Source organism: Lontra canadensis, unplaced genomic scaffold, assembly GCF_010015895.1.
Source record: "Lontra canadensis isolate GAN:19392208 unplaced genomic scaffold, GSC_riverotter_1.0 scaffold125, whole genome shotgun sequence".
Lineage (NCBI taxonomy): Eukaryota > Metazoa > Chordata > Mammalia > Carnivora > Mustelidae > Lontra > Lontra canadensis.
The window spans coordinates 2,459,514-2,486,443 of NW_022631119.1; the positions used below are offsets into that span (position 1 = coordinate 2,459,514).

General features: G+C 47.9%; 1 protein-coding gene across 2 annotated transcripts in view; it reads left to right on the plus strand.

Annotated features, from left to right (window-relative positions):
* The window catches only part of WDR62 (WD repeat domain 62), a 41,611-nt gene that overhangs the window by 2,878 nt on the left and 11,803 nt on the right, over positions 1–26,930 (plus strand). For both annotated transcript variants that reach the window (XM_032841861.1, XM_032841862.1), the window contains exons 2-16: positions 230–321; positions 1,217–1,279; positions 4,051–4,108; positions 4,346–4,516; positions 5,239–5,376; positions 5,815–5,997; positions 7,336–7,496; positions 8,774–8,963; positions 17,469–17,606; positions 19,450–19,628; positions 20,740–20,831; positions 22,405–22,530; positions 25,292–25,359; positions 25,441–25,562; positions 26,413–26,488. In XM_032841861.1, coding sequence (XP_032697752.1) covers positions 230–321; positions 1,217–1,279; positions 4,051–4,108; positions 4,346–4,516; positions 5,239–5,376; positions 5,815–5,997; positions 7,336–7,496; positions 8,774–8,963; positions 17,469–17,606; positions 19,450–19,628; positions 20,740–20,831; positions 22,405–22,530; positions 25,292–25,359; positions 25,441–25,562; positions 26,413–26,488 — 1,857 coding nt within the window. The remainder of the gene's footprint in view (positions 1–229; positions 322–1,216; positions 1,280–4,050; positions 4,109–4,345; positions 4,517–5,238; positions 5,377–5,814; positions 5,998–7,335; positions 7,497–8,773; positions 8,964–17,468; positions 17,607–19,449; positions 19,629–20,739; positions 20,832–22,404; positions 22,531–25,291; positions 25,360–25,440; positions 25,563–26,412; positions 26,489–26,930) is intronic.

Consider the following 26,930-nt stretch of genomic DNA (forward strand, 5'->3'; position numbering starts at 1 on the left):
CCACCACCACAAGAATGTGAGTTCCAGGAGGACAGGGATTTTGTTTGTCTTCCTCACCATTCTGTGTCCTTCAGAGACATGTTGAGAAGAACAAATGTTAGCTGTTGGTAGCATGACTAGAAGTTCAGTTAGTGTTGGAGGTCACAGGGACTAAATGGGTGACTGAGGCACTGGTGCCATGAAAGACCTTCTGGGACATGTCGTCCTGACTTGGACTTTTTTCCCACAGGTGTCACTTGAGAAGGTACTTGGCATCACAGCCCAGAACAGCAGTGGCCTAACCTGTGATCCCAGCACCGGCCATGTGGCCTACCTAGCAGGGTGAGTGAATGGGTGGGCTTTGGCTTTGCCATCTGTAGACTGCAGATAAGCTGCCCACCCCTGAGGGCTGTGGAGAGGATCCCATGGGCCCATCTGTGTCTAGAGCGGTATCTGGCGTGTGGTGAGCACGATGAAAGCCTTATTGTGACTGCAGGTGGGAGGTGGCAGCAGTTCTGGGAAAGACCCAAGCCGTGGGGTCAGCAGCCTGGATTTGTGTCCCAGCTCCACCACGAGCTTTTCTGTGAGCACCTCCTTTTTCATCCGCAAAACAGACCTAGTGACATCCTCCTCTTGGGTAGTAGAGAGGACTGAAAAATATCCTCCTAACTGTTCATTCCACAAATACTGATCTAGCCTGGCCCTGTTCTAGGTACTGAAGGGACCCCTCCATGCCTATAGGGCAGGCGAGACCTGTAGTCATTCCTGAGGAACTGTACCTGTTATTCAGTCTTTGGGATGCAATCCAGGGGTGGGCTCTTGAATCTGACAGTGTGTGGATTCATATCCCCACTCTGTCCCTGACCTGCTGGGTGGCCCGGGACAAAGGATTTTCCCTCTCTGGGCCTCAAGTTTCCTCATCTCTGAAAGGGGACTAAGATGTCCAACTTCCCCTGGGAGTTGTGAGGATTTAAAAAGATTGAGCACATAGGTCTTTACCAGCCCAGGGTCTGACAGAATAGTTACCACAGAGAAAGTGTTGGTTTCTGTTTCCAAATATATCATTTAATAACGTGCAGCACCGTAGCATTCTCAGCATAGATCCTTGGAGGGGGATGAGAGACTCTTCTGTTCAGAGGGAGCCTTATCTATGTGTGGGCTCTTCCGCTGGGAATGGAATCATCCCTGGACCCTAGCACTTCCTTTAGTTAAGGCACATTTCGCTCTTTCTCCCCAGCTGTGTGGTGGTGATTTTGAATCCCAGGGAGAACAAGCAGCAGCACATTTTTAACATTGCCAGGTAGGCTGGTCCCTGGGCATTGGGTGGGGGTGGGTCCTGGCACCTACCCACTTCCCCACATTGCTCGGAAGCTCGTGGGTGGGTGACTAACTCATTCGCTCACCGGTCGGTTCAGCTACATTCTGCTGCTTTGTGCGAGGTAGCGTTCCAGGTGCTGAGGACAGTGAGAGTCTCGGCTCTTGCAGAGCTGACAGCTCAGCAGGGGAGACACTACACCAGTGGGCAAATTAATAGCCAACTCTTACCATTGCTGTGGAGGAAGAATGAGGATGTGTTAGGGCAGGTGTGCAGATGGAGAACCGTGGGGGAGAGGGGAGCCATACCAGCAGGCCCAGGTTGGGCCTCCCGGAGGCTGAGACCTGAGAGAAATAACGGGGTGATCCCGTGAAAATGTGGGGAGCGTGTTCCAGGTAGAGGGAGCAGCAAGCACAAAGGCCGAGCCGTGGTTAAGAATCTTGGGGTGTTTTGAGGAGCAGCTGGGCGGTCCTGTGCCGGGAATGAAAGAGTGAGTGAGGGGGAGATGAGGTGGAGACAGAAGCTACTTCTGGGTATTGGTAATTTTTTAACTTTTTATATTGAAATATATAGAACAGTAGAAAGAATGCCTATATACCTTTTACCCATTTTTCCCAAATGTTAACCTTTTACCACATTTGCTTTATTATTCTTGGTCTGTATACATGGTAATTTTTTTTTTCGGAACCATGCAAGAGTAAGCTGCCAACATGATGTCCTTGTACTGCTGACTCTTTCGGAGGGTGTTTCTGAGCGGGGGTGGGGGGAGAGCATTATCCTTCAAAACCACAGTACCATCAGCAAAGGCAGGAAATTGAAATTGGTACATCACTACCATCTAAGCCTCTTTCAGGTTTTACCATTTATCCCCAGAATGTTGTTTTGTTTTTTCCCCAAGAATGTTCTTTATAGCAAAAGGATTCTGTCCAGTATCAAATGTTGCATTTAGTTGTCTCTTCAGGCTTTTTTAGTCTGAAGCAGTTTCTTCATCTGTTCTTGACTTTGATGACCTTGACACTTGAGGATTACAGGCCAGGTATTTTGTAGAATGCCCCAGCCTTCGGGCTTGTCTGATGTTTCCTCATAGACTGAGGTTCTGTATCAGAAGAAAGCTAGATGGTGATCTCTTCTATGACTGGTGGTGTTCACTTGGGCCCTTGGTGAAGGTGGTATCTGCCAGACTTTCCCCCTGTGAAGCCTCTTTCCCTCTGGTGATTAGTGAGTATCTCATGGGGAGCATCTCTGAAACAGCAGATATTACCCTGTTCCTCACCAAACTTTGATTCACGAGTCCTAGTGTGACTTTGATGTTTTTCAAAGGCTCTGCAGGGAATTCCGATGCTCGGCCAGGGCTCTGCCCAGTCGGATTAGGTAACGTCGGGAGGACTCCCCCATGTAGAGGTCTCCTCATCTACAAACTGGCTGAGAGTCCTGACTTCCCAGAGTGCGCTTGAGGAATGAGGGCCATGATGCCCATATAGCATTTGCAAAGAGCCGGGCACGAGTTCAAGGCGGGCGACAGGTCGGGGTGGCTACAGACAACAGAACCCCATAGAAAGCATGGCTTCAAATGCAAGGGCACACCTTTCTTGCACGAATGAAGTCTGGAGGCGGGCACCCAGGCGGCCGGTGTGTCTGCAAGCATCAGGAACCCCCGTCTGCCTGCCTGTCTGTTCTGTCGTGCCTTCTGTGAGGCTCCTGTTCTTGAGTTTGCCTCATGGTCCAAGATGGAGTTCTGGCTGTTGTGTCCTTGATTCAGAAGGGGAATGAGTGGGGATGAGGGCAAAGAGTTCCCTTGGAGAAGCTTTTCAGGAAATGGCACAGAGCATTTCAGTGTACCTGTGGTTGGCCGGAAGAAATTGTGTAGCTGTGTCTGTGTAGCTGCAAGAGAGGTGAGGAGATGCAGTCATGCTGGGGATGCTGCCTTCTTAATTCAAACTCAGATTCTATTGGTGAGGAAGGGAGGGGCAGGTGGCCATCGGATGGGCAGCTTGCCTCATCTGCCGCTGTGGGAGCGATGAGAAGCCTCCAGAGTTGAAGCGATGATGATGATAAGCGTTCTGTGAGGTCATCAAAACTCAGCATTTACTTATTATTTACACACCAAGTAACTCACGTGTGGGGGACACTTACCAGACTATTAAGGAACACAGATAGAAGAGGGAGGGGAAAAGAAAACAGTGTGGTCTGGGAACCATGAAACTTGCTACCCAAAAAGTGTGTAGACTAGTCTGGTCGTTCAGTCCTTGTGCAGACCAGAGAGAAACATGCTGATTGCTCATGGGTTTTCCAGAACACCTTGCATGATTAACAGTGAGCCACATGCTGCAGACTGTCTCGTGTACTGCCAGGATCCTCCCTTCAGCCCCACCCCCAGAGTTAGGCTGGATTGGTACCATTTCCTGCACCTGAGTTTCTCAGGGTTACGGTGGGTGGGCTCTTAGGGAGCCCCACCACTCCTGAGGGAGAGGAAAGGAAGGTCCCTGTCCAGTGACCGTCCTGTCTGGGTTTGGAGCCTTTGCTTTTACCCACATTTCCCTGGACCACTGACCTCCTTCTGGCAGCAGAGAATGCAAGGGACTCACGGTGTGCTCTTCTGGGCACACAGGCAGCACTGGCTCCATGGGAGTGGCTGGCACTCGCTTCTCCTCTTAAGGCTTGGAAGCAGAGAGTGGGCAGAGTTCTGTGAGCACAGCCAGACAGGGGTCTGACTGCCCGCCTTGGAACCAGTGACCAGCCCCTTTCCTTACCCCCAGGAAGTCTCTGAGTGCTCTGGCCTTCTCCCCTGATGGGAAGTACATAGTGACGGGGGAGGTGAGTTGTGACGGTAATTGAGTGGTTGGGGAGGGATCTTGGGGCCATTCCTTCTACCCCTCAGGAGGCCTGGGACATCCCTAGAATAGCTTATACCCAGGCCAGAAAGCACCATGGCAGATGGGGGAGGCAGCTTTTGGATACATCCTGGGGCAATGCCAGTTTCGGCCCTAATAGCCCTTCTAGCCCCCTGCCTGGTGCAGAACCTATCAGCAGTCACGTCCCCACCTTTCCCAGAACGGGCACAGGCCTGCTGTGCGCATCTGGGACGTGGATGAGAAGAGTCAGGTGGCAGAGATGCTGGGCCACAAGTACGGCGTGGCCTGTGTGGCCTTCTCCCCCAATATGAAGCACATTGTGTCCATGGGCTACCAGCACGACATGGTACTCAACGTCTGGGACTGGAAGGTGAGACAACTGGTGGGTGTGTGGGCTGCCAGAGCACCCCGAGGCTTAGGCACTGAGCAAACTAAATGAGATAATTTGGTGAAGTGTTCATTTATCCAGAAAATATTTATTGAGCACATACTGAATGCTGATCCCTGTTCTAGACACTTACTATAAGGCATATGACAAGCTCTCAGCTAGTGGAATTATGTAATTATTTTCATATCAACCAGCTATGACCTTGAGCAAGTGACTTGACTTCTCTGTAAGTCTCTTTTCTCACCTGTAAGATGGATATGCTGGCATCTATCTCATTGAGTTGTGAAAATTCGGTGAGCTGTTATGTACTGGAAGGCTGGACTTTGGAACAGCTAGGGGAGGACTTGGAGGTAGCAGACGTGGGTACCAAATCCTGGCTCTGTTCATTACCTGCTGTGTGACCTTAAGCACATAACACCACCTCTCTGAGCCTGGAAGAGGTGGGAAGAAGCACCTTCCACATAGGACTTTCGAGATGATTTCATGCTGTGAAGGCTCAGCCATATGTGAGCTGTAGAGCTTGGACTCTTGGGGAGAGCTCTGGAGCTTACACATGGAAGCCTCAAGTCTCCTCTTTCACTGGAGGGCCCAAAGAAAACTGACTTGGAGCAGGAGAGGGTAAGGAGATGCAGGGCTGAGGGCAAAGGCACAAATGGTCCAATGGACGGGTGCTGGCATGAACTTGTCTGCATTGATTTTTCCAGAAGGACATTGTGGTGGCTTCCAACAAGGTATCGTGCAGGGTCATTGCCCTCTCCTTCTCGGAGGACAGCAGCTATTTTGTCACTGTAGGGAACCGGCACGTGAGGTTCTGGTTTTTGGAAGTCTCCACAGAAGCAAAGGTAGGTTTCTGCCCCTGCTCCCTTAGCCAGGCCTGGGAAGTAACCATTAGGGGCGGTATGGACTCCTGTTGCTACTTGAGATTTGAAGGCGATAACCTCAAAAGTTGTCTGGCCTCTGGTTCAACTTTTGCTTCCGGGCCTGCTCTTTAGGTGCTGTCAGGCCCTGCTGGGAAATCCACCACCCCCCCTCTCACCCCACTACCCCCGACCCCCAGCACTGACTCTGGGGCCAGACCTCTTTCCTGGACTGCTGCCTCCCAGAGTCTCTGCCTGGAAGTGTGTGTTCTGTTTTTCTCTTCCCTTCTCCATTTGGAGGAATGTCTTAGAGTCTTTTGTTTAGGTATGTGTCATAGTCTCTGGTCAGTAGAGTCCCATTGCGACCTTGCTGGGATCTAGGCCATGTGGACAGTATCTTCCTGTGTCCTGCTGTGCCTCCAGGTGACAGGCACTGTGCCCCTCGTGGGGCGCTCAGGGATCCTGGGTGAGCTGCACAACAACATCTTCTGTGGCGTGGCTTGTGGCCGGGGCCGGATGGCAGGCAGTACCTTCTGTGTGTCCTACTCTGGCCTCCTTTGCCAGTTCAATGAGAAGAGGGTGCTGGAGAAGTGGATCAACCTGAAGGTACCCCACCCTCCCTCCCTCCCTGCCGTCAGTAGGGAAAACATTCTTCCCAGGACACGTGTCTCCAGGGACACTCAGTAATATCCCTGCCTCGTAGTTGATCCCACTAGGTCTGGGTTTGACTCCTCAGAGGTTCTGCTCGTGAGACTCTGAGTGAGTGACTCTCCCTCTCCGAGCCTCAGTTTCCTCATCTGTAAAATGGAAATCCTGCTGCCCACCTTGATCAGGGAGTCCCATGAAGTAATATATAGAAGGTACACAGCATGGTGCCTGGTACCCTGTGATGGGCTTTGTTACAATTGCTCTCCCATCACTGTTGGATGAGCACTCTTGGCTGGTGGGAGGACTACATCTTTTTTTTTTTTCTAACCTAAGGTATTACTGACTTCATTTTTTAGTCAAAAAAGGGTTGTTTTAAAAATACGTAACATTTTACATTAAAGGATGATACAGCTATAAATTGCAGACCACTTTTCTTCAGGATCTGAGGGTTTGAATCCAAACCGTTTTCTTGTTCTGAGACTGGATGGCAGGAACATCATGATTTTCCCTCCTTTTCCTACCCCTGCTCTTGTGGATCCCCTCCAGAGCTCACCTTTAGGGCTAAAGGCACAGTGTCAGGCTTCTAGAATTCTAGAAGAGTTCAGAGTTTCATCTGTTTTTCCTAGTTGGTTAAACATCATTTTTTCCCCCTCATTTGAATCCTCTTTCTAGAACTTTAGCTGCTTAAGCAAGTCCAAAGCTTTCGACAGTTAGCCCCTGAGCAGTTGTCTTATGCTCAACTGCTCAACAGCAGTTGTCATGCTTAATGACTTATAAATTAAGTCCCTTTCGATCTGGAAAAGCTCCTCCAATCTGCATCTAGGGTCTGGCCCTTGCTGCCCCTTCCATCTGTGTATCCTGGTAGGATAGATCGCCCGAGAGTCTTTCCTGTAAACGGTCTCATTTTTCTGTGTTAATCTGAAGTCTAAGCTCTCTGAAATTGTTTTTAAACAATAGAGAATAAACTGTAAGCGTCCGATCCCACCCTGGAGCTGCAGGCTCCCTCTCCGAAGTCCCAGCCTGCTACACAGATGATCCCCCACGCACAGCTGAGTTCCTCTGTAGACACCAATGACAGTTCTGTCACCGTTTGTGCCTCTCCCTGCTGGCACGTTTCCTTCAGTAGTGACAGCTATATCCTGATTCCAAAAGTTTAAAATTTGCTGAAATGGACTTCTTAGGCCCAGGGATCTCTAAGGCTTCTCTGGAGGCTGACGTCTGCTCTGTTAGTCCCTATGTCTCTGCACTGGGCCACGTGGAGCACCACGTCCACTTGGGTCCCCTTTGCCTCCACAGGTCTCCTTATCCTCCTGCCTCTGTGTCAGCCAGGAGCTCATCTTCTGTGGCTGTACAGATGGGATCGTCCGCATCTTCCAGGCCCACAACCTGCAATATGTCACGAACCTGCCCAAACCACATTACCTGGGGGTGGACGTGGCTCAGGGCCTGGAGCCCAGGTACTACCCCGCAGAGGGTGGGGGTGGGGCTTCCAGCTTCATGTACCCACCTGGCCAGCCCTCGGCTGGAAGGATAGAGCCAGAACAAGGCAGCAAAATCTCTGCCACCATGAAGTCTGTGGTCTGGTGAGGGAGCTTGATGCTAAACAATTATACAAACAAGGTCATTTCAGAGAGTCCTAAGTGCTTCGGTGACATAAACCAGGAAGGAAAGTGCCTGGGGGTGGGGCTGTGTGGACTGGGAGTCAGAGGAAGTCTCTGGTGAGGAGGAGCCAGCTATGTGGGGAGGTAGGTCCTGAGAGTAAGTGTAAAGACTGAGGGGCGAAAGGCCCTGGGTTTGGCATGTGGCAGGAACAGTCAGGGACTATATGGCCGGAGCCTAGTGTGCCAAGGGAGGATGTTAGGAGACAGGTCTAAACATTGATGGAGGCTGGCGGGGGGGAGCTTATAGTCTCTTCTGAGGTCATTGGGCGGCCCCTGGAGATTTCAGGCGTTGGAGTTAGTTGTATGGTCAGCCGTAAGCATTAGATCCCTCTGGCTGCCATGTTGAGAGCGGGTGGAAGGGCTGAGCTATGGTGTATCTTTGGTGTATAAGGCTGTTGGGTGGAGCGGCTACCTAACCAGGGAGTGCTGGGTGCCTAGGGCTGCCTCTTTGTAGGCTGCCGGACACTACCTCCTGGGTACCTTTTCCAAGTGACCCACAGTGTTGTGTCACAGTGGCCAGGCCGCCCAGTTCTGCCACCTTTGCTGTGTGTGCTTTCACTTCCTCATCTGTGAACTTTAGTACTGACCTTTCCTAGAGACTGGGAACTCAGTGTAGCTAAAGCTCGCAGATCGGCCCATAGTAAGAGCTCAGTAAACTGTAGCCTTTGCAGGGAGGCCCCAGGCCAGGGGACAGCTCCCCAGCCCCCCAGCATAGGGATATTTGGTCATGTGTTGGCGGAGCTAATGAGAGATAACTAAGGTACGTGCCCATTATCCTTCCCTGCTCAGAGAGAGGTGAGTGAGAGAGGGTGGGTGAAATGAGCGGAGGTGAAAATTCAGATGTTCTCAGGGGCCAGGCAGAAGCTTCCAGTTTACAACCTCTGTACTAGAAGCAAATGCAAAGGAAGCAGGGAGGGAGGAGAGAGGCGTAGAGCTGGAATGGAGATGAACCACCCCAATTAACATAAGAGATGACATTGCCAGGGAAGAGGCAGTTGGGAGTGTCACCAGCGGCAGCTGTCACTACTCACACTGACATTGATGGTGACTGACGACCCATGTGGTCTTGTTAGCTTCCTCTTCCGCAGGAAGGCAGAAGCAGTCTACCCAGATACAGTGGCACTGACCTTCGACCCCATCCATCAGTGGCTGTCTTGCGTGTATAAGGACCACAGCATCTACGTCTGGGATGTCAAAGACATCAACAAAGTAGGCAAGATGTGGTCAGAGCTCTTCCACAGCTCCTACGTCTGGAACGTGGAGGTGAGCCCCTCTTTTCGGACCTCTGCCCCTGCTCAACTCCCATCCGGGGCTTAGCTGGGGAAAGCTTCTGCAGTTCGGGGAACGCTTCTGCAGTTCAGGGAACCCATTCAGGCCTTCCTTCACAAGATAGCCATGGCCCCCAGATTGATACCAGATGCTGTTCAAGGTGCTGGGGACACAGCTGAGAAGGAAACTGACAACGGTCCTGCCCTGCTGGAGCTCACATTTGGGCAGGAAAGTAAACTCACACATGTCATCGGTAATAGCCAAGCGGCACTACCTCTCCAAAGACAAAACAGTGTAAGGAAAAGGGACCAAGGGTGCTATTCTAGAGAGGAGACTGATCGGGGAAGGCCTGTCTGAGGACGTGACATTCAAGCAGAGACCTGCAGGAGGCGAGGGGCAGAGGCAGGCACCTGTGCAGGAGAAGGGTGACAGGAGCCTGTGGACCTTGGGGAGCATGCTGTGGAGGGCCATTTGTGTAGCTTAGTGCTTTTTCAAGTGCTGAAGTTTTCTGGGAGTGAGTCTTTGGGGTGTTTTCATTCTCTAAAGCTGTTCTAAGTTTTCCCTGCAAATAAGACAACTGGTGGGGAAATAATTGTATTCTACCTCCCCCCGCCCCTGAAAATTTCTTACTGCTGTTGGAGCGTTTGTCCTTGGAGAAGTTATGTTTTCAGTGGCCCAAGTCAGAAGGGGGAGCAATAACTCGATCCTTTTGAATAAGCATCATTCAGCCCTTTGCCTGCGACTGCTTGAATCCCGTCTGCCTGCACGGATCTGACGTTTCTGCCGATAGCACTTTTCTCACTTAACAAGAATGTTTTTTAAAGAACTTTAAAATTTTGTATATAAAATATTCTCCTTAGAAAAAAAAGGTGAAATATTACAAAGCTAAAGTCTATCTTGATCACCTCCCCACCCCACAAACCCTCACCTTTGTTATTTATTATGTTCTTTCAGTTCATTTCCTTGCATCTGCCTGTCATTTGTATATATCTGTTTCCTCAGCAGAAATATCTGTGGGTGCATCTTTTCATCAGTTCTGGAAAGAATAGCCAGGACAGATTTAAAAATTGTCTCTACCTCATTCTTTCTCTTATTCTGCAACTCCTAATGTCCTGCCTCTCTATCCTTCATATTTGTTTAAAATAACCCAGATCTAGAAATCCACACGAAGGAAATGTACAATTTAGTGATTATTGTTAGCAGCCGTTGATTGCTCAATGCCTAGATCCATTTACTCCTTGGGGGTTGCGATATGGTGATATTCTAATTCTATCATTTCTTTTTATTAGTTGGACTACTTATATGAAGAAACACTTCCCCTCATCTACCATTTGGTCACCCAGTGGTACACTTCATATAGGAAAGGCAGGATAAATGCTTGATTCTTTCCCTTTATTTACCAGTTTTCAAGATAATGAATTGGTTCCCTGTTCTATAAGGTAACTCATTGTTTTTATTTAATATCATTATATACTCATATATGTAAATATATTGGAATATATTTTAATCCATTACAATTATTAACATTATTGAAGCTCAAATTGTCCCATCTTTGACCAGTGGGAGCCTCTTCTAGTTGGCTCCTGAGTCCTTTGGCCATGACCCCAACAGTCTTTCTTTGGGAGCTACCTTGCTATTTGAGATGACAAGATGTTCCAGCCTCGTCTTGTACATTTCTTATCCCAGATCTAGAATCAACCATTTCTTAAAGAAGCCCTGTGTTTTGTTTTCAGTTTGACTTGGTATTTCAAATTCACAGTCTTGAGTGCCGGGGGTGCTCATAGGTATTGGATTGATGCTTCCGGAATGCTAAAGACATGGGGGATGATGGAATTAGAATATCCCCGTTAATCATTTACTTATCCCCACATTATAGGTACAACAGTCTAAGAATGACAATTACTCAATTTTGAAAAGAGTTAAAACAACTTTTTTGCATATGTTCCCTCCACTCTCCCCCGGTTTTTAAAAATATACTACATCTAAGTGATCTGATCATGTAGCCATTATATACCATATTCTCTCCCTTATGACCCCATTTTTTTTAGGGCGGTGTAAGTATACATATGTAGTATGGTGAAGTACACATAGCATAAAATTCACCATTTAAACCATTTAATTTTTTTTTGAGAGAGAGGAAAGCGTGTACACGCATCCATGCATGCACAGGTTGAGGAAAAGGGGCAGAGGGAGAGGGAAAGAGAGAATCTTTTTTTTTTTTTTAAGATTTTATTTATTTATTTGACAGACAGAGAACACAAGTAAGCAGAGAGGCAGGCAGAGAGAGAGGAGGAAGCAGGCTCCCTACCAAGCAGAGAGCCCGATGCAGGGCTCGATCCCAGGACCCTGAGACCATGACCCAAGCTGAAGGCAGAGGCTTCAACCCACTGAGCCACCCAGGCGCCCCGGAAAGAGAGAATCTTAAGCAGACTTCAAGCTCAGTGCAGAGCCTGACTCAGGGCTTGATCTCACCACCCTGAGATCATGACCTGAGCCCAAATCAAGAGTCAGACACTTAACTGACTGAGCCACCCAGGTGCCCCTAAATCATGTTAAAATGTACAATTCAGTCGCATTTAGTACATTCATAATGTTGTACAACCATCCCTACTATCTAGTTCTGGAATATTTTCATCACCCCAAAAGGAAACACTGTACCTGTTAAGCAATCACTCCCTCTTCCCACTCTCCCAGCCCTAATCTGCTTTCTATCGCTATGGATTTGCTTGTTCTGAATATTTCGTACAATTGGAATAATAGAATATGTGGACTTGGTGTCTGGCTTCTTTTGCTTGGTACGTTTTCAAGGTTTATCCATGTTATAACATGTTTCAGTGCTTCATTCCTTTTTAAGGTTGAATAATCATCGTGTGGATATACCACATTTTGTTCATCTGTTCATCACTTGATGGACATTAGTGTCGTATCTACCTTTTGGCTATTATGAATAGTGCTTCTCTGGACATTCAGGTACAAGCTTTGTTTGATTATCGGCTTTCAGTTCTTTTGGGTCTATCTATACCCATGAGCAGAACTGCTGGCTCATAATGGTAATTCCGTGTAGCCTTTTGAGGAACCACTAAACTTTTCCGAGGCTGCACCATTTTTAGATTCCTCCTTCTTTTTTTAAAAAAAAAAGCAATTTCACCTGTGGCTTGAGCTCACAACCTTGAGATCAAGCGTTGCAAACTTCCAATTGAGCCAGCCAGGGGCTCCTCACCATTTTACCTTCCCAACAGTGATGTATGAGGATTCCAGTTTTTCTGCATCCTTACCAACATTAGTTTTTTGTTTTTTGGTTTTAAATTATAGAGATCTTAGTGTTTGTGAAGAGGTACTATGTTGCGGTTTTGACTTGCATTTCCCTAATTGTTAATGATGTTGTTGAGCATCTTTTCATGTACCAGTTGCTAATTTGTATATCCTTGGAGAAATAGATTTTCACATTTTTTGCCTGTTTTTTACTTAGGTTGTTTGTATTTTTGCTGTTGAATTGTAAGATTCTTTATATATTCTGGATACCAGACCCTCATTAGATATGTGCTTTGCAGATATTTTCTCTCATTCTCTGTTATCTTTTCACTTTTTTTTTTTTTTTAAGATTTTATTTATTTATTTGACAGAGAGACATTACAAGTAGGCAGAGAGGCAGGCAGAGAGAGAGGGGGAAGCAGGCTCCCCGCTGAGCAGAGAGCCTGATGCAAGGCTCGATCCCAGGACCCTGAGACCATGACCTGAGCCGAAGGCAGAGGCTCAACCCACTGAGCCACCTAGACGCCCCATCTTTTCACTTTTTTGATGGTATCCTTTGATGTACAGAGGTTTTTAATTTTGATGAAGTGTGAGTTATCTGTTTGTATCTCGGTGTCATAGCTAACAAACCATTGCCAAATCCATGATCATGAAGATTTCTTTTTCTTTTAAGACTTTTAAAAGTTTTATTATTTTAGGGGTGCCTGGGTGGCTCAGTCATTTAAGTGCGTCCAACTCTTGATCTCAGCACAAGTCTTGATCTCAGGGTCATGAGTTCAGGCCCTGTGTTGGGCTCCACACTGGGTGTGGAGCCTACTTAAAAAGTTTTATTGTTTTAGCTCTTTCAATTAGGTCTTTGATCTCTTTTGAGATAATTTTTTTGTATTCTTGAAGCAGGGGTCCAACATCATTATTTTGCATGTGGATATATAGTTCAAGCACCATTTATCGAACAGACTATTCTTTCCCCATTGGATAATCTTGGCACACTGGTTGAAAAGCAATTGACCATAGATGTATGGGTTTAATTTTTTATTCTCAATTATATTCCACTGATGTAGGTCTATCTTTATGCCAGGAGTACATTTTTTTAAATTATTGTAGCTTTGTAGTAAGTTCTGAAATGAGGAAGTACATTTCCAACAACTTTGTTCTTCTTTATCAATATTTGTTTGACTGTTTGGGGTCCCTTACAATTCCATATGAATTTTAGAATCATCTTTTCCATTTCTGGGGAGGGAAAAAAAGACTTTATCTCCATTGTAATCTTTATTTTCTTCTTCCTGCCAGCTTTTGGTTTAGTTGCTTTTGTTTTTCTAGTTCCTTCGGTGAGACTTTATTGATTTGAGATTTTTTTAAAGATTTGTTATTTTTATTTTGAGAGAGGTTTGTGTGGTGGGGGAGGTGGTGGGCAGAGGGAGAGAGAATCCCAAGTAGACTATGCTGATTGCAGAGCTCACCGTGGGGCCCTATCCCATGACCCTGAGATCACAACCTGAGCCAAATCCTAGAGTTGGACACTTAACCAACTGAGCCACACAAGCACTCCTAAGATTTTTTTTTTTTTTTCTTATTTATTTTGCGGGGAGAGAAAGAGCGAGAGCACAAGCAGGGGAAGGGGCAGAGAGAGAAGCAGACTCCTTGCTGACTAGGGAGCTTGACTTGGGCCTCCATCCCAGCACCCTGGGATCATGACCTGAGCCAAAGCTATACACTTGACAAACTGAGCCATCTAGGCACCTCAATCTTCTTTTTTAATGTAGGCATTTACAGCCATAAATTTCCCTCTGAGCATTGCTTTTGCAGCATGCCATAATTTTGGTATATTGTGTTTTTATTTTCATTTGTCTCAGAGTATTTTCTAATTCCTCCTTAATTTCTTCCTTGACCCATTGATTGTTTAAGAGTGTATGGTTTAATATTCATGTATTTGTTAATTCTCCAAATTTCCTTGTTATTTGTAATTTCATTCCAATTGTGGTTGGAGAAGATTGTATGATAACAGTCTTTAAAAACATATTGACTTGGGGGTGCCTGGGTGGCTCAGTGGGTTAAAGCCTCTGCCTTTGGCTCAGGTCATAATCCCAGGGTCCTGGGATCGAGCCCCACATCGGGCTCCCTGCTCAGCAGGGAGCCTGCTTCCCTTCCTCTCTCTCTGCCTGCCTCTCTGCCTACTTGTGATCTCTGTCAAATAAATAAATAAATTAAATATTTTTTAGATAATTGATTAACTAATTAATTATTTATTTTTTAAAAGGTTGATTCTGAAAGTTTTTTCCAGCTTAAGTTTGCTTTGGTGGAAGGATAGATTTTTGGAGTTCTCTGCTATGCCATTTTCAGCAATGTCACTTGACACACATTTACTCATTTTTCTGCAAGTAACTGCATCCGTTTATAGAGACATCTGTTGACATCTCTAGTTGTTTTTGTTGTCCAGAGCTCGTTCTTTAGAAGATTTAACAGGAGCAGTTCATGGGACAATGTTTTCTGAGTTTTTGCATTGGGTGAGCTTATATTTGCCCTTCATACTTGAAAGTCACCCCTGCTGGATAGAAAATGCTTGGCTCATATTTTCTTTCTGTCTATGTTAAATATGTTGTTTTATTTTCTTATGGTTATTGAAATGTCTGGTGGTTTTTCTTTTAAGTCACTTGCTGTGTTTCCCTAGAAGCCCAAAAGATTTCTTTTACTTGTAAGTCTAGTAATCCTACTCTAGAGTGTGTCTTGGTATTGGTTTTTTTAGGTAGACATATTGCTGCAGTATACATTTTAGTATTTTTTTCTGTCCCCTTGACTTGGTTTTCTTCAGAAATTTCTATTATCTGTATGTTGGATCTTATTTGCCTAGCTCCAATATTGTTACTTTTTCTCAAATCCTTTTAGTTTCTTTCATTTCTCTTTGATTTTTTTTTTCAAAGATTTATTTATTTATTTGACAGACAGAGATCACAAGTAGGCAGAGAGGCAGGCAGAGAGACAGGGGGAAGCAGGCTCCCTGCTGAGCAGAGAGCCTGATGAGGGGCTCGATCCCAGGACCCTGAGATCATGACCTGAGCCAAAGGCAGAAGCCTAACCCACTGAGCCACCCAGGTGCCCCAATTTCTCTTTGATTTTTAATAATTTTCCCCCTTTTATCTATTTCTTCATGCCTTACATTTTGTGTTTATTCACTTTTGGATTCCTTCTCATTTGGCTTTTATTTCTAATATGATTTCTTCATTTATTTCTAACTCTTAGAATTCTGTCATCTTATTTCTGAGTTTTCTAATTGTGATTTAGGTTGCTTTTCATGTCTCATTTTCTTAATGTCTTTTAACTTATTTTGAAATAGTTACAGTTTTTGTGGGGTACCTGGGTGGCTCAGTGGGTTAAAGCCTCTGCCTTCAGCTCGGGTCATGATCCCAGAGTCCTGGGATGGAGCCCCGCATCAGGCTCTCTGCTCAGCGGGGAGCCTGCTTCCCCCCTCCCTCTTCCTGCCTCTCTGCCTACTTGTGATCTCTGTCTGTCAAATAAATAAATAAAAATCTTAAAAAAAAAAAAAAAGAAAAAAGAAAAAAACAGAAGTTGGTGTAGTTCAGAACAGGTTTTCTAACTTCCCAAGAAAGAATTCCATCTTTTATGATTTTTATACTGTTAAAAAAAATGTTTGACAGCTTGCTTTCTGATATTTCCTTGTTATGTTCCTATTTGTGTGTTGTGCCCCTCCTTTTTTCTAAGCTTCCCCTGTACTCTGGCTCTCCTGTCTCTATCCTGATCAGTTTTGTTTCTACTCCCAATAGTCTCCCCTCAGGGTAGGACTTTGCCCTGGAAGAGAGCCCTGGCTGGTTAGTTGTGAGAGTTCACTGGGCCTTCAGTGCTCCAGGTTCCTCAGAGCCCGCTGCCAGACCTTGCCCTCAAGCACGGTTGGAGGGGATGCAACCCTCCCAGTTTGAACTGCTGTTCAGTTTGGCCCATTGTACCTTCCCATGACTCCCTGTTGGCTACTTCGGGGTTATCCTTTGTTGGGTCTCTGAGGTGCCTCGTTGCTTCCCTCTACTTTCTCTCATATACACGTTAATGATATATAGATCTTATGACTGGAGGTAGTTTGTCTCTACCTGCTTGTATTTTGGGAGTTAAGAGAATATTTCATCCCCTCATTTTGCTGTAAATGGTGCTCATGGGATTTTGGTTTTGATATCTGGTTGTTCATTTTTGTATGGGTTTTTTTTTTTTTTTTTAATATTTCATTCGTTTAGGGGCACCTGGGTGGCTCAGTGGATTAAAGCCTCTGCCTTCGGCTCAGGTCATGATCCCGGGGTCCTGGGATCAAGCCCCGTGTCAGGCTTTCTGCTAGGTGGGGAGCCTGCTTCCCTTCCTCTCTCTCTCTCTCTGGCTGCCTCTCTGCCTGCTTGTGATCTCTGTCAAATAAATCAATAAAATCTTTAAAAAATATATTTTATTCATTTAGAGAGAGAGAGAGAGAGCACACAGGTGTGTGCAAGCGGAGAGAGGAGCAGAGAGAGAATCTTCAAGCAGACTCAGCACTGAGCGCAGAGCCCGAGGCAGGTCTTGACCCCACGATCGTGAGATCACCATCTAAGCCAAAACCAAGAGTCGGATGCTTAACCAATTCAGCCACTCAGGCGCCTCTATGTGAGGATTTTAGATTTTAGATTTTTAATCTATGCTGCTGCTATTATCATCTTCTCAGAACGCAGTATTCTGTATTTTGAAATTCCTTTATATGTTATCTCTTTGACTCTCTGAGATGCATTTTGTTTCTAGAAATAGTTCAATTTATTCTTTTTGAGCTTCGCTTGGTTATTCTTTATAGCTTATGGTTGCCTACTTATACTTTTACTTTTGTCAAAGTTCTTCTATTGCTTTAAACATATTAAACAGGGTTGTTTTATATTCTGTCTGATAATTCCAACGTCTGAAGCTGGACTGTTGTTTCTGCTGCTTTTTGCTCAAGGTACCTTGTTTCCTTTGGTGCTTAGTGATTTTTGACTGAGCTGAAACATTTGCCTTGGAAATTTATGTTTGGGGATGTTTCACGACCTGGGCTGAAGATGGTGCATGGACAATGTATAGTAGCTTTTAGTGTCCTTTTTTCTTGTTTATTTTTAACATAGAAGCCATTGCATTATGCCTTTTTTATCGGCAACATAATTTTTTTTCACCAAAATGCAATAGAGTATCACAGGGCTGTCATTGAAATGGTTGTAATGAATTGCCCTTTGCCTTATTCTCTGGGAACTGTAGGTGTATCCCGAGTTTGAAGACCAGAGAGCTTGTCTGCCATCAGGATCTTTTCTTACTTGTTCCTCAGACAACACCATCCGCTTTTGGAACATGGATAGCAGCCCTGACTCTCACTGGCAGAAAAACATCTTCAGTAACGTGAGTGGCTTAATTGTGAACCATATTTTAGGAGGAACAGAGACCTACTTTAATATAGGATATAGGGGCACGAGAGAGTCTTATGGACCTTAGTATTAAGCTCCAGTGGGGGCAGGAGGCACAAAGCACTCTGTGTCTTCCTCTTTCTTGTTTCTCTCTGAGGTAGCATAGTCTGTCCTACCTACTTCTCTCTGCCAGTCGGCTCTTGATCTCTGGGTGTGTCAGCAGAGCTATTCCAGGCAACCTGACATATTCAAAAGAAATTGTTCCCCAGGTCTTGAGTCAGAGCTCCCTGGAAGAGTACGTGATGGACCAAACCAGGGAGAGGCTTCCCTGGTCTGACGCACTGTGAGGTCTTGGGTGCGGGTGCGGGCGGGACCCAAAGGGAGCCACGATGGGAGGGTAGGGAGAAAACATTTTGCCGAATAAATGGTTGCTATTGCTAAGCCAGTGAGGGAGCTTCTCCAAAGAGTTAAGACGTGAATCATGCATTCATTTCATCAGCAGATGCTTAGTAAGATCTGCTAGGTGCTGCGCTGCCTGCTGGAGACACACCAATGCCCAAGACAGATCCTCCTCCTGCTCTTGCGGCTCCCACACTCCAGCAGGGAGAGGCAGACAGTGAACCAATAGCCGTACAAATTACGATATAATCGTTTTAAAGATTTTATTTATTCATTTGGGGGATAGAGAGAGAGAGAGAGAGAAAGAACGGGCGGGGGCGGGGCAGAGGGAGAAACTGACACTCTGCTGAGCAGGGAGCCCGACACAGAGCTCCATCCTGGTACCCTGGGTCTCCGGGATCATGACCTGAGCTGAAGGCAGATGCTTAACCGACTGAACCACCCAGGTGGCCCATAAATAATCATTTTTTTAAAAAGATTTATGTATTTATTTGAGAGAGAGTGCGAGTGGGGAGAGGGGATGAGTGTGGAGCCGAATGCAGGGACAGACTCACAACCCTAAGATCATGACCTGAGCTGAAATCAAGAATTGGACTCTTAACCAACTGAGCCACCTTGGCACCCCTATGATAGAGTCATAAGCATGATAAGCACAATGAAAGAAAATTGCGAAGTGCTGGTAGGATATATAACAGTGTCATCTGATTTTATCTGTGGTGTCAGGGGCAGCTTCCTAGAGGAAGAGAAAACTGAGCTGAGGTATGGAAGATTGGAATGAGTAAGGAGGGGAGGGGAGAGTGTCCTATGCCAAGGGAATAGCCTGTGCAAAGGCCCTGAGGTAGGAAGGAGTTCAGTGAGTTGGAAAACCTGAGCAGTCAGTGTGGTTGGAACAAAAAAGGCCCTTAATGCAGGGTGTGTATAGCAGGTGCCCCTTTACCCCCCATACTTCCCCAACCCAGTACTACCATCTTCTCTTCCACACCTGTGATATATTTGGCTGCATACAATAGAAAACCCAAAATAAGAGGTGAAAGTTTGGGTTTTTGACCCATAAAAATAGTCTGGAGGTAACCATTCCAAGCTGTCTTGGCAGCTGCAGGAGGCCCTTAGAGACCCAAGAGCCTTCAGCTCTCCACTCTGCCCCTTTGGAGTAGCCCTTGTCCTTGCCCTCCGGTATGGCTGCTGGAGCTCCAGGTAACAGGACAAACGAAAAGGGAGCAGAAGGGTTCTTGCTTATTTTACATCTCATTGACCAGAATTTATTCACAGAGCCTCGTCTAGCTGCAGGGGAGGTTGGGAAACAGTTATTCTGAGTCTGGAAGGTTAAATGTGGAGTTCTGTCACTGATGAAGAACGGGAGGTAGACCATTGGGAGACAGAATTACAGAGGTGCTTCAGACCTTCCGAGAGCACTGACCTCAGCCCTCTCCTTCCCGCAGACCCTGCTGAAGGTAGTATACGTAGAGAATGACATCCAGCACCTGCAGGACATGTCCCACTTCCCCGACCGGGGGAGTGAGAATGGGACACCTGTGGACGTGAAGGCTGGCGTTCGAGTCATGCAGGTCAGTCCTGATGGCCAGCACTTGGCTTCAGGCGACCGAAGTGGAAATCTGAGGCAAGTGAGCCCGGGGGATGACTGGTGTACACTTCCCAACTCATGCTTTGGTCCTGAGGGTGAAGGGAAGGAGCCTTGGCCTCAGCACCTCTGCTTCCCCATTGGGAATGAGGGACTATGAATGGCAGTCTGGAAACCAGCCATCCCTGAGACCCTAAGCTGAGAGGTATCTTCCAGAAGGCTGAAATAGGGTAGCTCCCAGCACCTCAGCAGCTGGGCTTGCGAATGGTGCCTGTGTGGTAGACAGGCAAGCTTGCGTTCTAGGGTAGGGTGACACTTTTGCCAGCCACGTGACTCCAGTGCTGAACAGCCAGAGAGGATGCCAGCTGGAGCATGGGGGGCCCTGGTGGCACCGGGAGGGGCCTGGGAGGATGTGACATTTGAGGGCTCAGGCTGTTTACCCACACCACAGACTTTTTAAAAAGATGTTCCCAGCCAAGTAGGTGCTGACAGAATATGAGTGCTCTCATGGGGACCAGGCTTAAGTTGAGGAATGGCAGCTGTGACCACCTGGATGCTGAGGCCAATGAAGAAGGGGGGGTGGTCATGTGCTCCATCTTAAAGGGGCAGCCACCACGCAGGAAAGGCCAGTGGTTAAGCTAAGATTACACAGGAGGAGTGGAGAACCTGGGATGACTGTGTCTTATATCATCCCAGATGATATAGATGATCATCGTAGATATAGATATCATCCTAGATGGCCTGTTGGTTGGTTGATTTCATTTGGAGAGAGCGTTTCAGGAAAGTTTAGATTTGAGAGTCTTTAGGAATGGGAAATTGGAATCAAGTATTCCTTACCATAGGTCCTATCCTTGAGCGTGATCTCTGACCCCTGGCCCTGCCCCCACTCAGAGGATTGTCCTAGACCTGGCGCATGGACCCATAAGGGTGGGGTGCCCACTTAGGTGCCCCAGGCTTGGCACTGTTGCCTTTAAGATAGCAGGTTTCTAGACAAGAAGAATGGTTGGGCGTCTCTAAACTAGTTGGCCAAGGCAGGGAGCTCCCCATGTTTCAGGGCTGGAGCTCTGACCTTTCCAAGCAATGGCAGAGCACCTGGAGCCGAGGGGTGGGGACTGTGGGCAGGGTACAGTGGACAGTGTGTGTCTCCCAGGATCCACGAGCTGCACTTCATGGATGAGCTGGTCAAGGTGGAGGCCCATGATGCCGAGGTGCTGTGCCTGGAGTACTCCAAGCCCGAGACCGGTAAACCTCTGCAGGGTGGCAGGGGGACGGTGGGGGAGCAGCCCCCCCGGCAGGGTCACAGAGATGGCTAGTTGATGTCTGGTGGGGCTGGGGGTGAGAGTAAGCACCCCTGCCGCTGGGCCTGCGACCAGGGTAGCTGGGACTCCAGGATGCGAGACTCTGGCAGGCAGAACTGGGCTGGAACTGCTTGCCCTGGTTCCCAGTATCCTGAACAGCACTCAGGTTAAAGAGGTGAATGTTGAATGAGAGACTGTATGGCTAGATCAACAGTTATAGATCACATTATATATCAAATAATATCAAACATATTATTTTGAAAAAGTTGGATGCCTACAGGAAAATTGCAAAAGAATTAGAATAAATACCCATGTTCTCTTCACCCAGATTCCTCAGGTTATTTTTCTTCTAAATTCTGTCTGACTCGTGTGATTGTGTGCATGCCTTTATCTGCTTCCCCATCTCCATTTCTTTCTCCATGTTTGTGCACGCATGTGTACATATTCTCACATTAGTGAAATACTAGCATATACATTCCTTTTGCTGACTTGTTAGTAAGTTGAAGGCTTGACCTTTCACTCTTCAGTGGGTCTGTGAAGACATCCATTTATATGACCACATGCACCTATCAAATGTGGGCGTTTCACTCTATCCTCTACTGTCCTCTCTTTTGTGGTCCTTATTCCTATTTTGCCAGCTGTCTGGTGTTATCCTGGATAGCACCTTTGTATCTCCCATCTGGGTTCACACTTGGGTTTTCATAGCTCTTTTATCACCTTTTTTGGGGAACATTTCCACAGCCTTAATTTGTCTTTATGACTTTCTGTGGACTATAGACCAGTTGTTTTGTAGAATTTCCTTCCATTTGAATTTGTCTGTTTTCCTTATGATTTTTCATTCTGCTGATACATTTTTGACAGGAACAGAACTTAGGTGGAGTCCTGTCCTGATCAGTTAGCAATCTTTCCCACGCTCTTTCTTCCTTCTTCATTTCTCTGCACCCTCTGTCCCGCCAATTTCTCTTGAGATCTCTCTTCACTCAATAAGTCCTTCCTGAGCTCCCCTCTGCCTCAGGTCATGTGTTCGCGCTCAGACATGCCAGGCGACCAGGGTAAGCTCTGTCTGAGGGGGCGCTCTGGCAGAAGGAAGTGTGGCAGCGGGCTGTCAGTAGGACCGGGTCAAGACCTCTGTAGCCAGAGTGCAGAAACAGAGGGAACGGTGTTCTGGGGAGACTGGGAAGTTGGCAGGGCTTCACATGGCATGCCCAAGAGTTGGACTTGGCAGGAAGTAGTGCTGGGCTCTGCGAGGACGTCTGCTGTGGGCACGGGTGACAGAGCATCCGTGGGTACCTCAAGACCCATCCCCCTGAACTGGTGGCAGTGGGTGTGAAATGCCAGGGTTTGGGGGGCTCTGGGGAAACACTACAGAGAGCTGAGGGCATGGCCCCTTTCTGGGTTTGGGGCAAGTTGGCTGCAGGTATAGAACCAGAGCCCCCTTCTCCAGGGCCGGTGCTGTCTGGGAGGCCAGGGCATCAAGCGGCTGCCTGGGAACCCAGGGATACCCTGTCCACTCACAGGGCTGACCTTGCTGGCCTCGGCCAGTCGGGACCGACTGATCCATGTGCTGAACGTGGAGAAGAACTACAACCTGGAGCAGACCCTGGACGACCACTCCTCCTCCATCACGGCCATCAAGTTTGCTGGTGAGCCCCTTCCTCCCTGCTTCCTCCACCTTGTTTGGTGTGCTCCTTTGGCTACACGTAGCAGCAAAAATGTCTTTAGTTTAAACAAAAAAGGGAAAAGGAAGCTCTGGATTCACACCCAGCTGGATTCAAAGGTTGCTTTTTTGTTTTGTTTTTTTTCTCCTTATCAAGACTCTGTCAGCTGTGCCTTTCTGCAGTTGGGGGCACCTGGGTTATCACTGTGCCACTGGAAGGAGACTTCCCCTCTTTCTGTCAGTTTTGGCAGAAACCGGGCGCTGACTTCCCTTGTGCTGGCTTGAGGCACCTGCACTTTTCAGAACAGTTTCCAGTGCTAGGGCTTTGGGGTGTTTTCTTGGGGCAGGTGTGACTCATGTGCCCCCCAGCCCACACCTGCCTCTGCCTCTGATCCAGGAGGACTGGAATTAGGTAAATGTTGTTGCCCCAAAGGAAATCAGGATGCCAATCCTCTGAGAGGGCAACATGGACACTGGTGACCTTGGCAGGAAAAGAGGTGACCGTGAAAATTACCGGAAGCTAATTCTGTGCTGGCGAGGATCCTTGCACTGCAGTTAGCCCCTTCCTTACACCGCTCACAGCTAGAGTCACACAGCCAAGAGGTGCAGGCTTAGGATCTTGCCTAAGGCTGTCCTGCAAAGCCCACACTCAATTAGGAGATCAAAGGGATTTCCTCTAGACTCGAAAGATTCAACATGGAGGTCCTTGGCTCTAATGGATTCCAAGGGGAGAGGAGGCCCGTCCTGTAGGGTTTAACTGATCAGAACCCAAGAGCATATTCAAAACTATATTCCAAAAGAATCTGTTCATGGAGAGAATATATCCATGTACTCACTCTAAGTTCTTGACTATGAAGAATTTTTTTTTACATGTAATCTTGTGACTGAGAAGGTATTAATAACCCTTGGTCCTCCCCACTTCCTGCCCTACCTCTCTGTAGCTAAAACAAGTTAACAATGGACAAAAGTTAACAGTGTTTGACGTGTCTTGTTGAAGATAGCCAAAACTTCTCAGACATCTTTAAAAACCTATTCATTCCGTGGGATAGAGTTAGTTAGAATAAATCAGTAAGCCTAACAGTTTGGCCACCAGTGACCTCAGCTTTCATGAATGGATCTAAGAGCGGTGATGACAGTCCAAGGGGTGGCCCAGGAATTAGTCCTTAAGGCCACCTTCTGCAGGGTGTGGGTTTTCATCAGAGTCCCCAGCTAGTCTGACAAGACATAAATCCTAGACCCAGCTCCTGAGTGCCCTGTTCCAGCGGGGCTTTTCTCAAAACATTGACAATTTTCGTATAAACTGGGCTCCAGGGGCACCTGGGTGGCTCAGTGGGTTAAAGCCTCTGCCTTCGGCTCAGGTCATGATCCCAGAGTCCTGGGATCGAGCCTGCATCAGGCTCTCTGCTCGGCAGGGAGCCTGCTTCCTCCTCTCTCTCTGCCTGCCTCTGCCTACTTGTGATCTCTCTCTGTCAAATAAATAAATAAAATGTTTTAAAATAAAAAATAAAAAAAATCAACTGGGCTCCAGCCAGTTGAAACCTAACAGCAGCTACCTTGCTAAAGAAGGATTCAGTCTTTAACAGTTTTATCTGAAACATATCCAAACAAATGAATACAATATGTGTATTTACAGAATAATACAATGAACTTCCCGTCAAGGTTCATAATCAGTGAGTATGCACTAGAACAGACACACGTATTGTTTATAACCAGTGACTGTTCTGATCGCTGTGTTCTAACACTGCTAAGTGCTTGGGCTCCCCACCCCACAGAAACAGAACATTACCAGTAACTTGTAGGCCTCTCTGGGGCCCTCCCAGGTCACACTTGCTCGCCCACACAGGACTCACTCCCTTCTGGGGGCCAGTGACTCCTACCAGAGGGACAGCTTGCATGTCAGTCCTGCACCTGCTAGGATGTCCTGCCATGAAACAGCAGGTCTGTGGTGCCAGGGCGTTATAATTTATCTCGGTGTTTTACTTCTGTTCTGTCCTCACATCCTCACCACAACTCTGAGGTATTTGTGCTGTTAGTATTCTCATCTATAAAGAAAGAAGAAAGGCAAGAATATGTAGAGTGCTTACCAGGAGGCAGCCACACTTCCACAGGCTTCACAAAACTCCATGGGGTAGGAGCTATCATAGGCCCATTGTATAGACAGAAAACTGAGGCATGGAAAGAAAGCCAGGGCTCAGAGCACAGTGTTCAGCCAGAAAATGCCTGAGTCTAATCTTGGCCCTGTCCTGACTCTCTGTGTGCCCTGGGGCAGGACTGTGTGACTCTCAGCCCCAGGTTCACACCTGTACAGTGGAATGGCCAGTGAGCAGTCAGGAGGGGAGACCCGTGTGGCATGGGCCCTGACCTGAGGTGCTCAGGATGGCCTGCACCTGCCAGTGGTCTCCCTGTCTCCACTTGCCCCCTGCTTTGATCCCACCTCCCCTCGGTTGCCCAAATCACCTTTCCAAATCCCAGATTGGACATGGTACCCCTTCTGTGTCCCTGGCCTGTTTCCCTATCTGCCCTTGCTCTGCAGAGGTCTGCTGAGCCACTGCTCTATCTGTCCCACCTCATACAGCTCACATCTTAGAATACCACCTGCACCCAGTACCCACTCACCACCTCCAGGAATCCCTCCCTGACCCGCAGCAGAGTTCCCCAGCAGTGAGCTCCCTAGCTAGGATCCCTGGCCCCAGTCAGGCTCGGCAGTGGCCCAGTCTTGCCTAATGCACCCCCTCCTTCTCCTCCAGGCAATAGAGACATCCAGATGATCAGCTGTGGGGCTGACAAGAGCATCTACTTTCGCAGTGCCCAGCAGGTAGAGTGGGTTGGCCTCCTTGGGGGCTGGGGTGGGCAGCTTGTCGGGGGCATCCTCTGAAGGCCCCGCCTGCCCTGCCAGACCTCGGACGGACTACATTTTGTCCGCACCCACCATGTGGCAGAGAAGACAACCTTGTATGACATGGACATTGACATCACCCAAAAGTATGTGGCTGTGGCCTGCCAGGACCGCAATGTGAGGTAAGGAGCTGCCCTGGGCTCTGAGTCAGCCCGGACTGGTTTCTGAGTAGAGCCTGTGGTTGTGTCTGTTTTCTTCCCCCTGCTCATCTGGTCCCTGAGGAGCTAGGCACTGTGGAGAGACCCAGCGGGTGTTTCTTAGGAGCTGGGCTCACCCAGGCCTAGCCTCCAGGTCAGCAAAGGGGTTCCTTCTGGGTCTCCAGAGTTCTGTGTGGGCTGACTCAGAGGTGCTGATGTGGCTCATCAGTTCATTCACTCCCCTACATTCCCTGAGCACCCAAGCTGGGACGGATGGTGCAGAAGACGCAGCAGTGAGCAGGGCAGCCGCGAGCCCTGCCTTCACGGAACTCCCAGTCCAAGTGAGGCAAGATGGACACCTCACTAGACGGTGACAGCAGGGAGCGGTCAGGGCTGGGAGAGCCCAGGGGACTTGGGAGATCCAGACACCTGATCCTACCTGGGGATCAAGCAGTCTTGATGGAAGGAGCATCTGAATTGAGACTGGGAAGGATGTGGAGGAATGAGCTGGGGAGCGGAGAGCTTGTGCCAAGACGTTCTCCATCTCTTGGATCTGCTCATTCAAATTGAGGGCCAGGCACCTGCCCTGCTTGCTCTGTAGCGGGGAAGACAGACGTGTTAGCTCAATGGACACTGACTCCGTGGGTACCCCAGTACATAACCTCCATGACCTCAGCCTCAGACGGCATCTCATTCTCCAGGGATCAGACGGGGGCTGAGATGGGGCAAGGGGCTTCCAGGGGCGAGGAAGATGGTTGGTAAGGCTGGAACCAGAACGCAAGAGGGGGCAGGTGGACAGGGCCACGTTGGCCACGTTGTGCCCCCACCTCCCCAGAGTCTACAATACTGTGAATGGGAAGCAGAAGAAGTGCTACAAGGGCTCACAAGGTGATGAAGGGTCCCTGCTCAAGGTGAGTAGCAGGGGCCCCGGGTGGAAAGCGCGCACATCCCCCATCCGCCTGCTGCCCTGACCATGGCCTCCTGGGCACCTGACCAAAGGGTCACAAGCTGGCCAGCACCCACTCCGGCCTGGCTGACCAAGGTTGCTTGGGAGCTTGGGGAGGGGTAACCCCGACTAATTTACCTTTATTTACTGAGCCCTTTCCCAAACTGGGACATTTAAGTGGTTTCTGTTTTGAGTGGCCACGGTGTGGTGAGAACAGCCCAAGAGGCCTGGAGGAACTTCTCAGAGCCTCTGGAGGAGGGGAGTTATGAGTTCAGGCGTCAAGGTCAGACTCTCGCAGCAGTCTCGGGCTATGACCTTGGGCAAGCATCGTCCTCTGAAGCCTGTTCCATCACCTGTAAAATGCAGATAGAAAGAACCTCCATCACAGGCTTTTCTCTGGGAGAAAT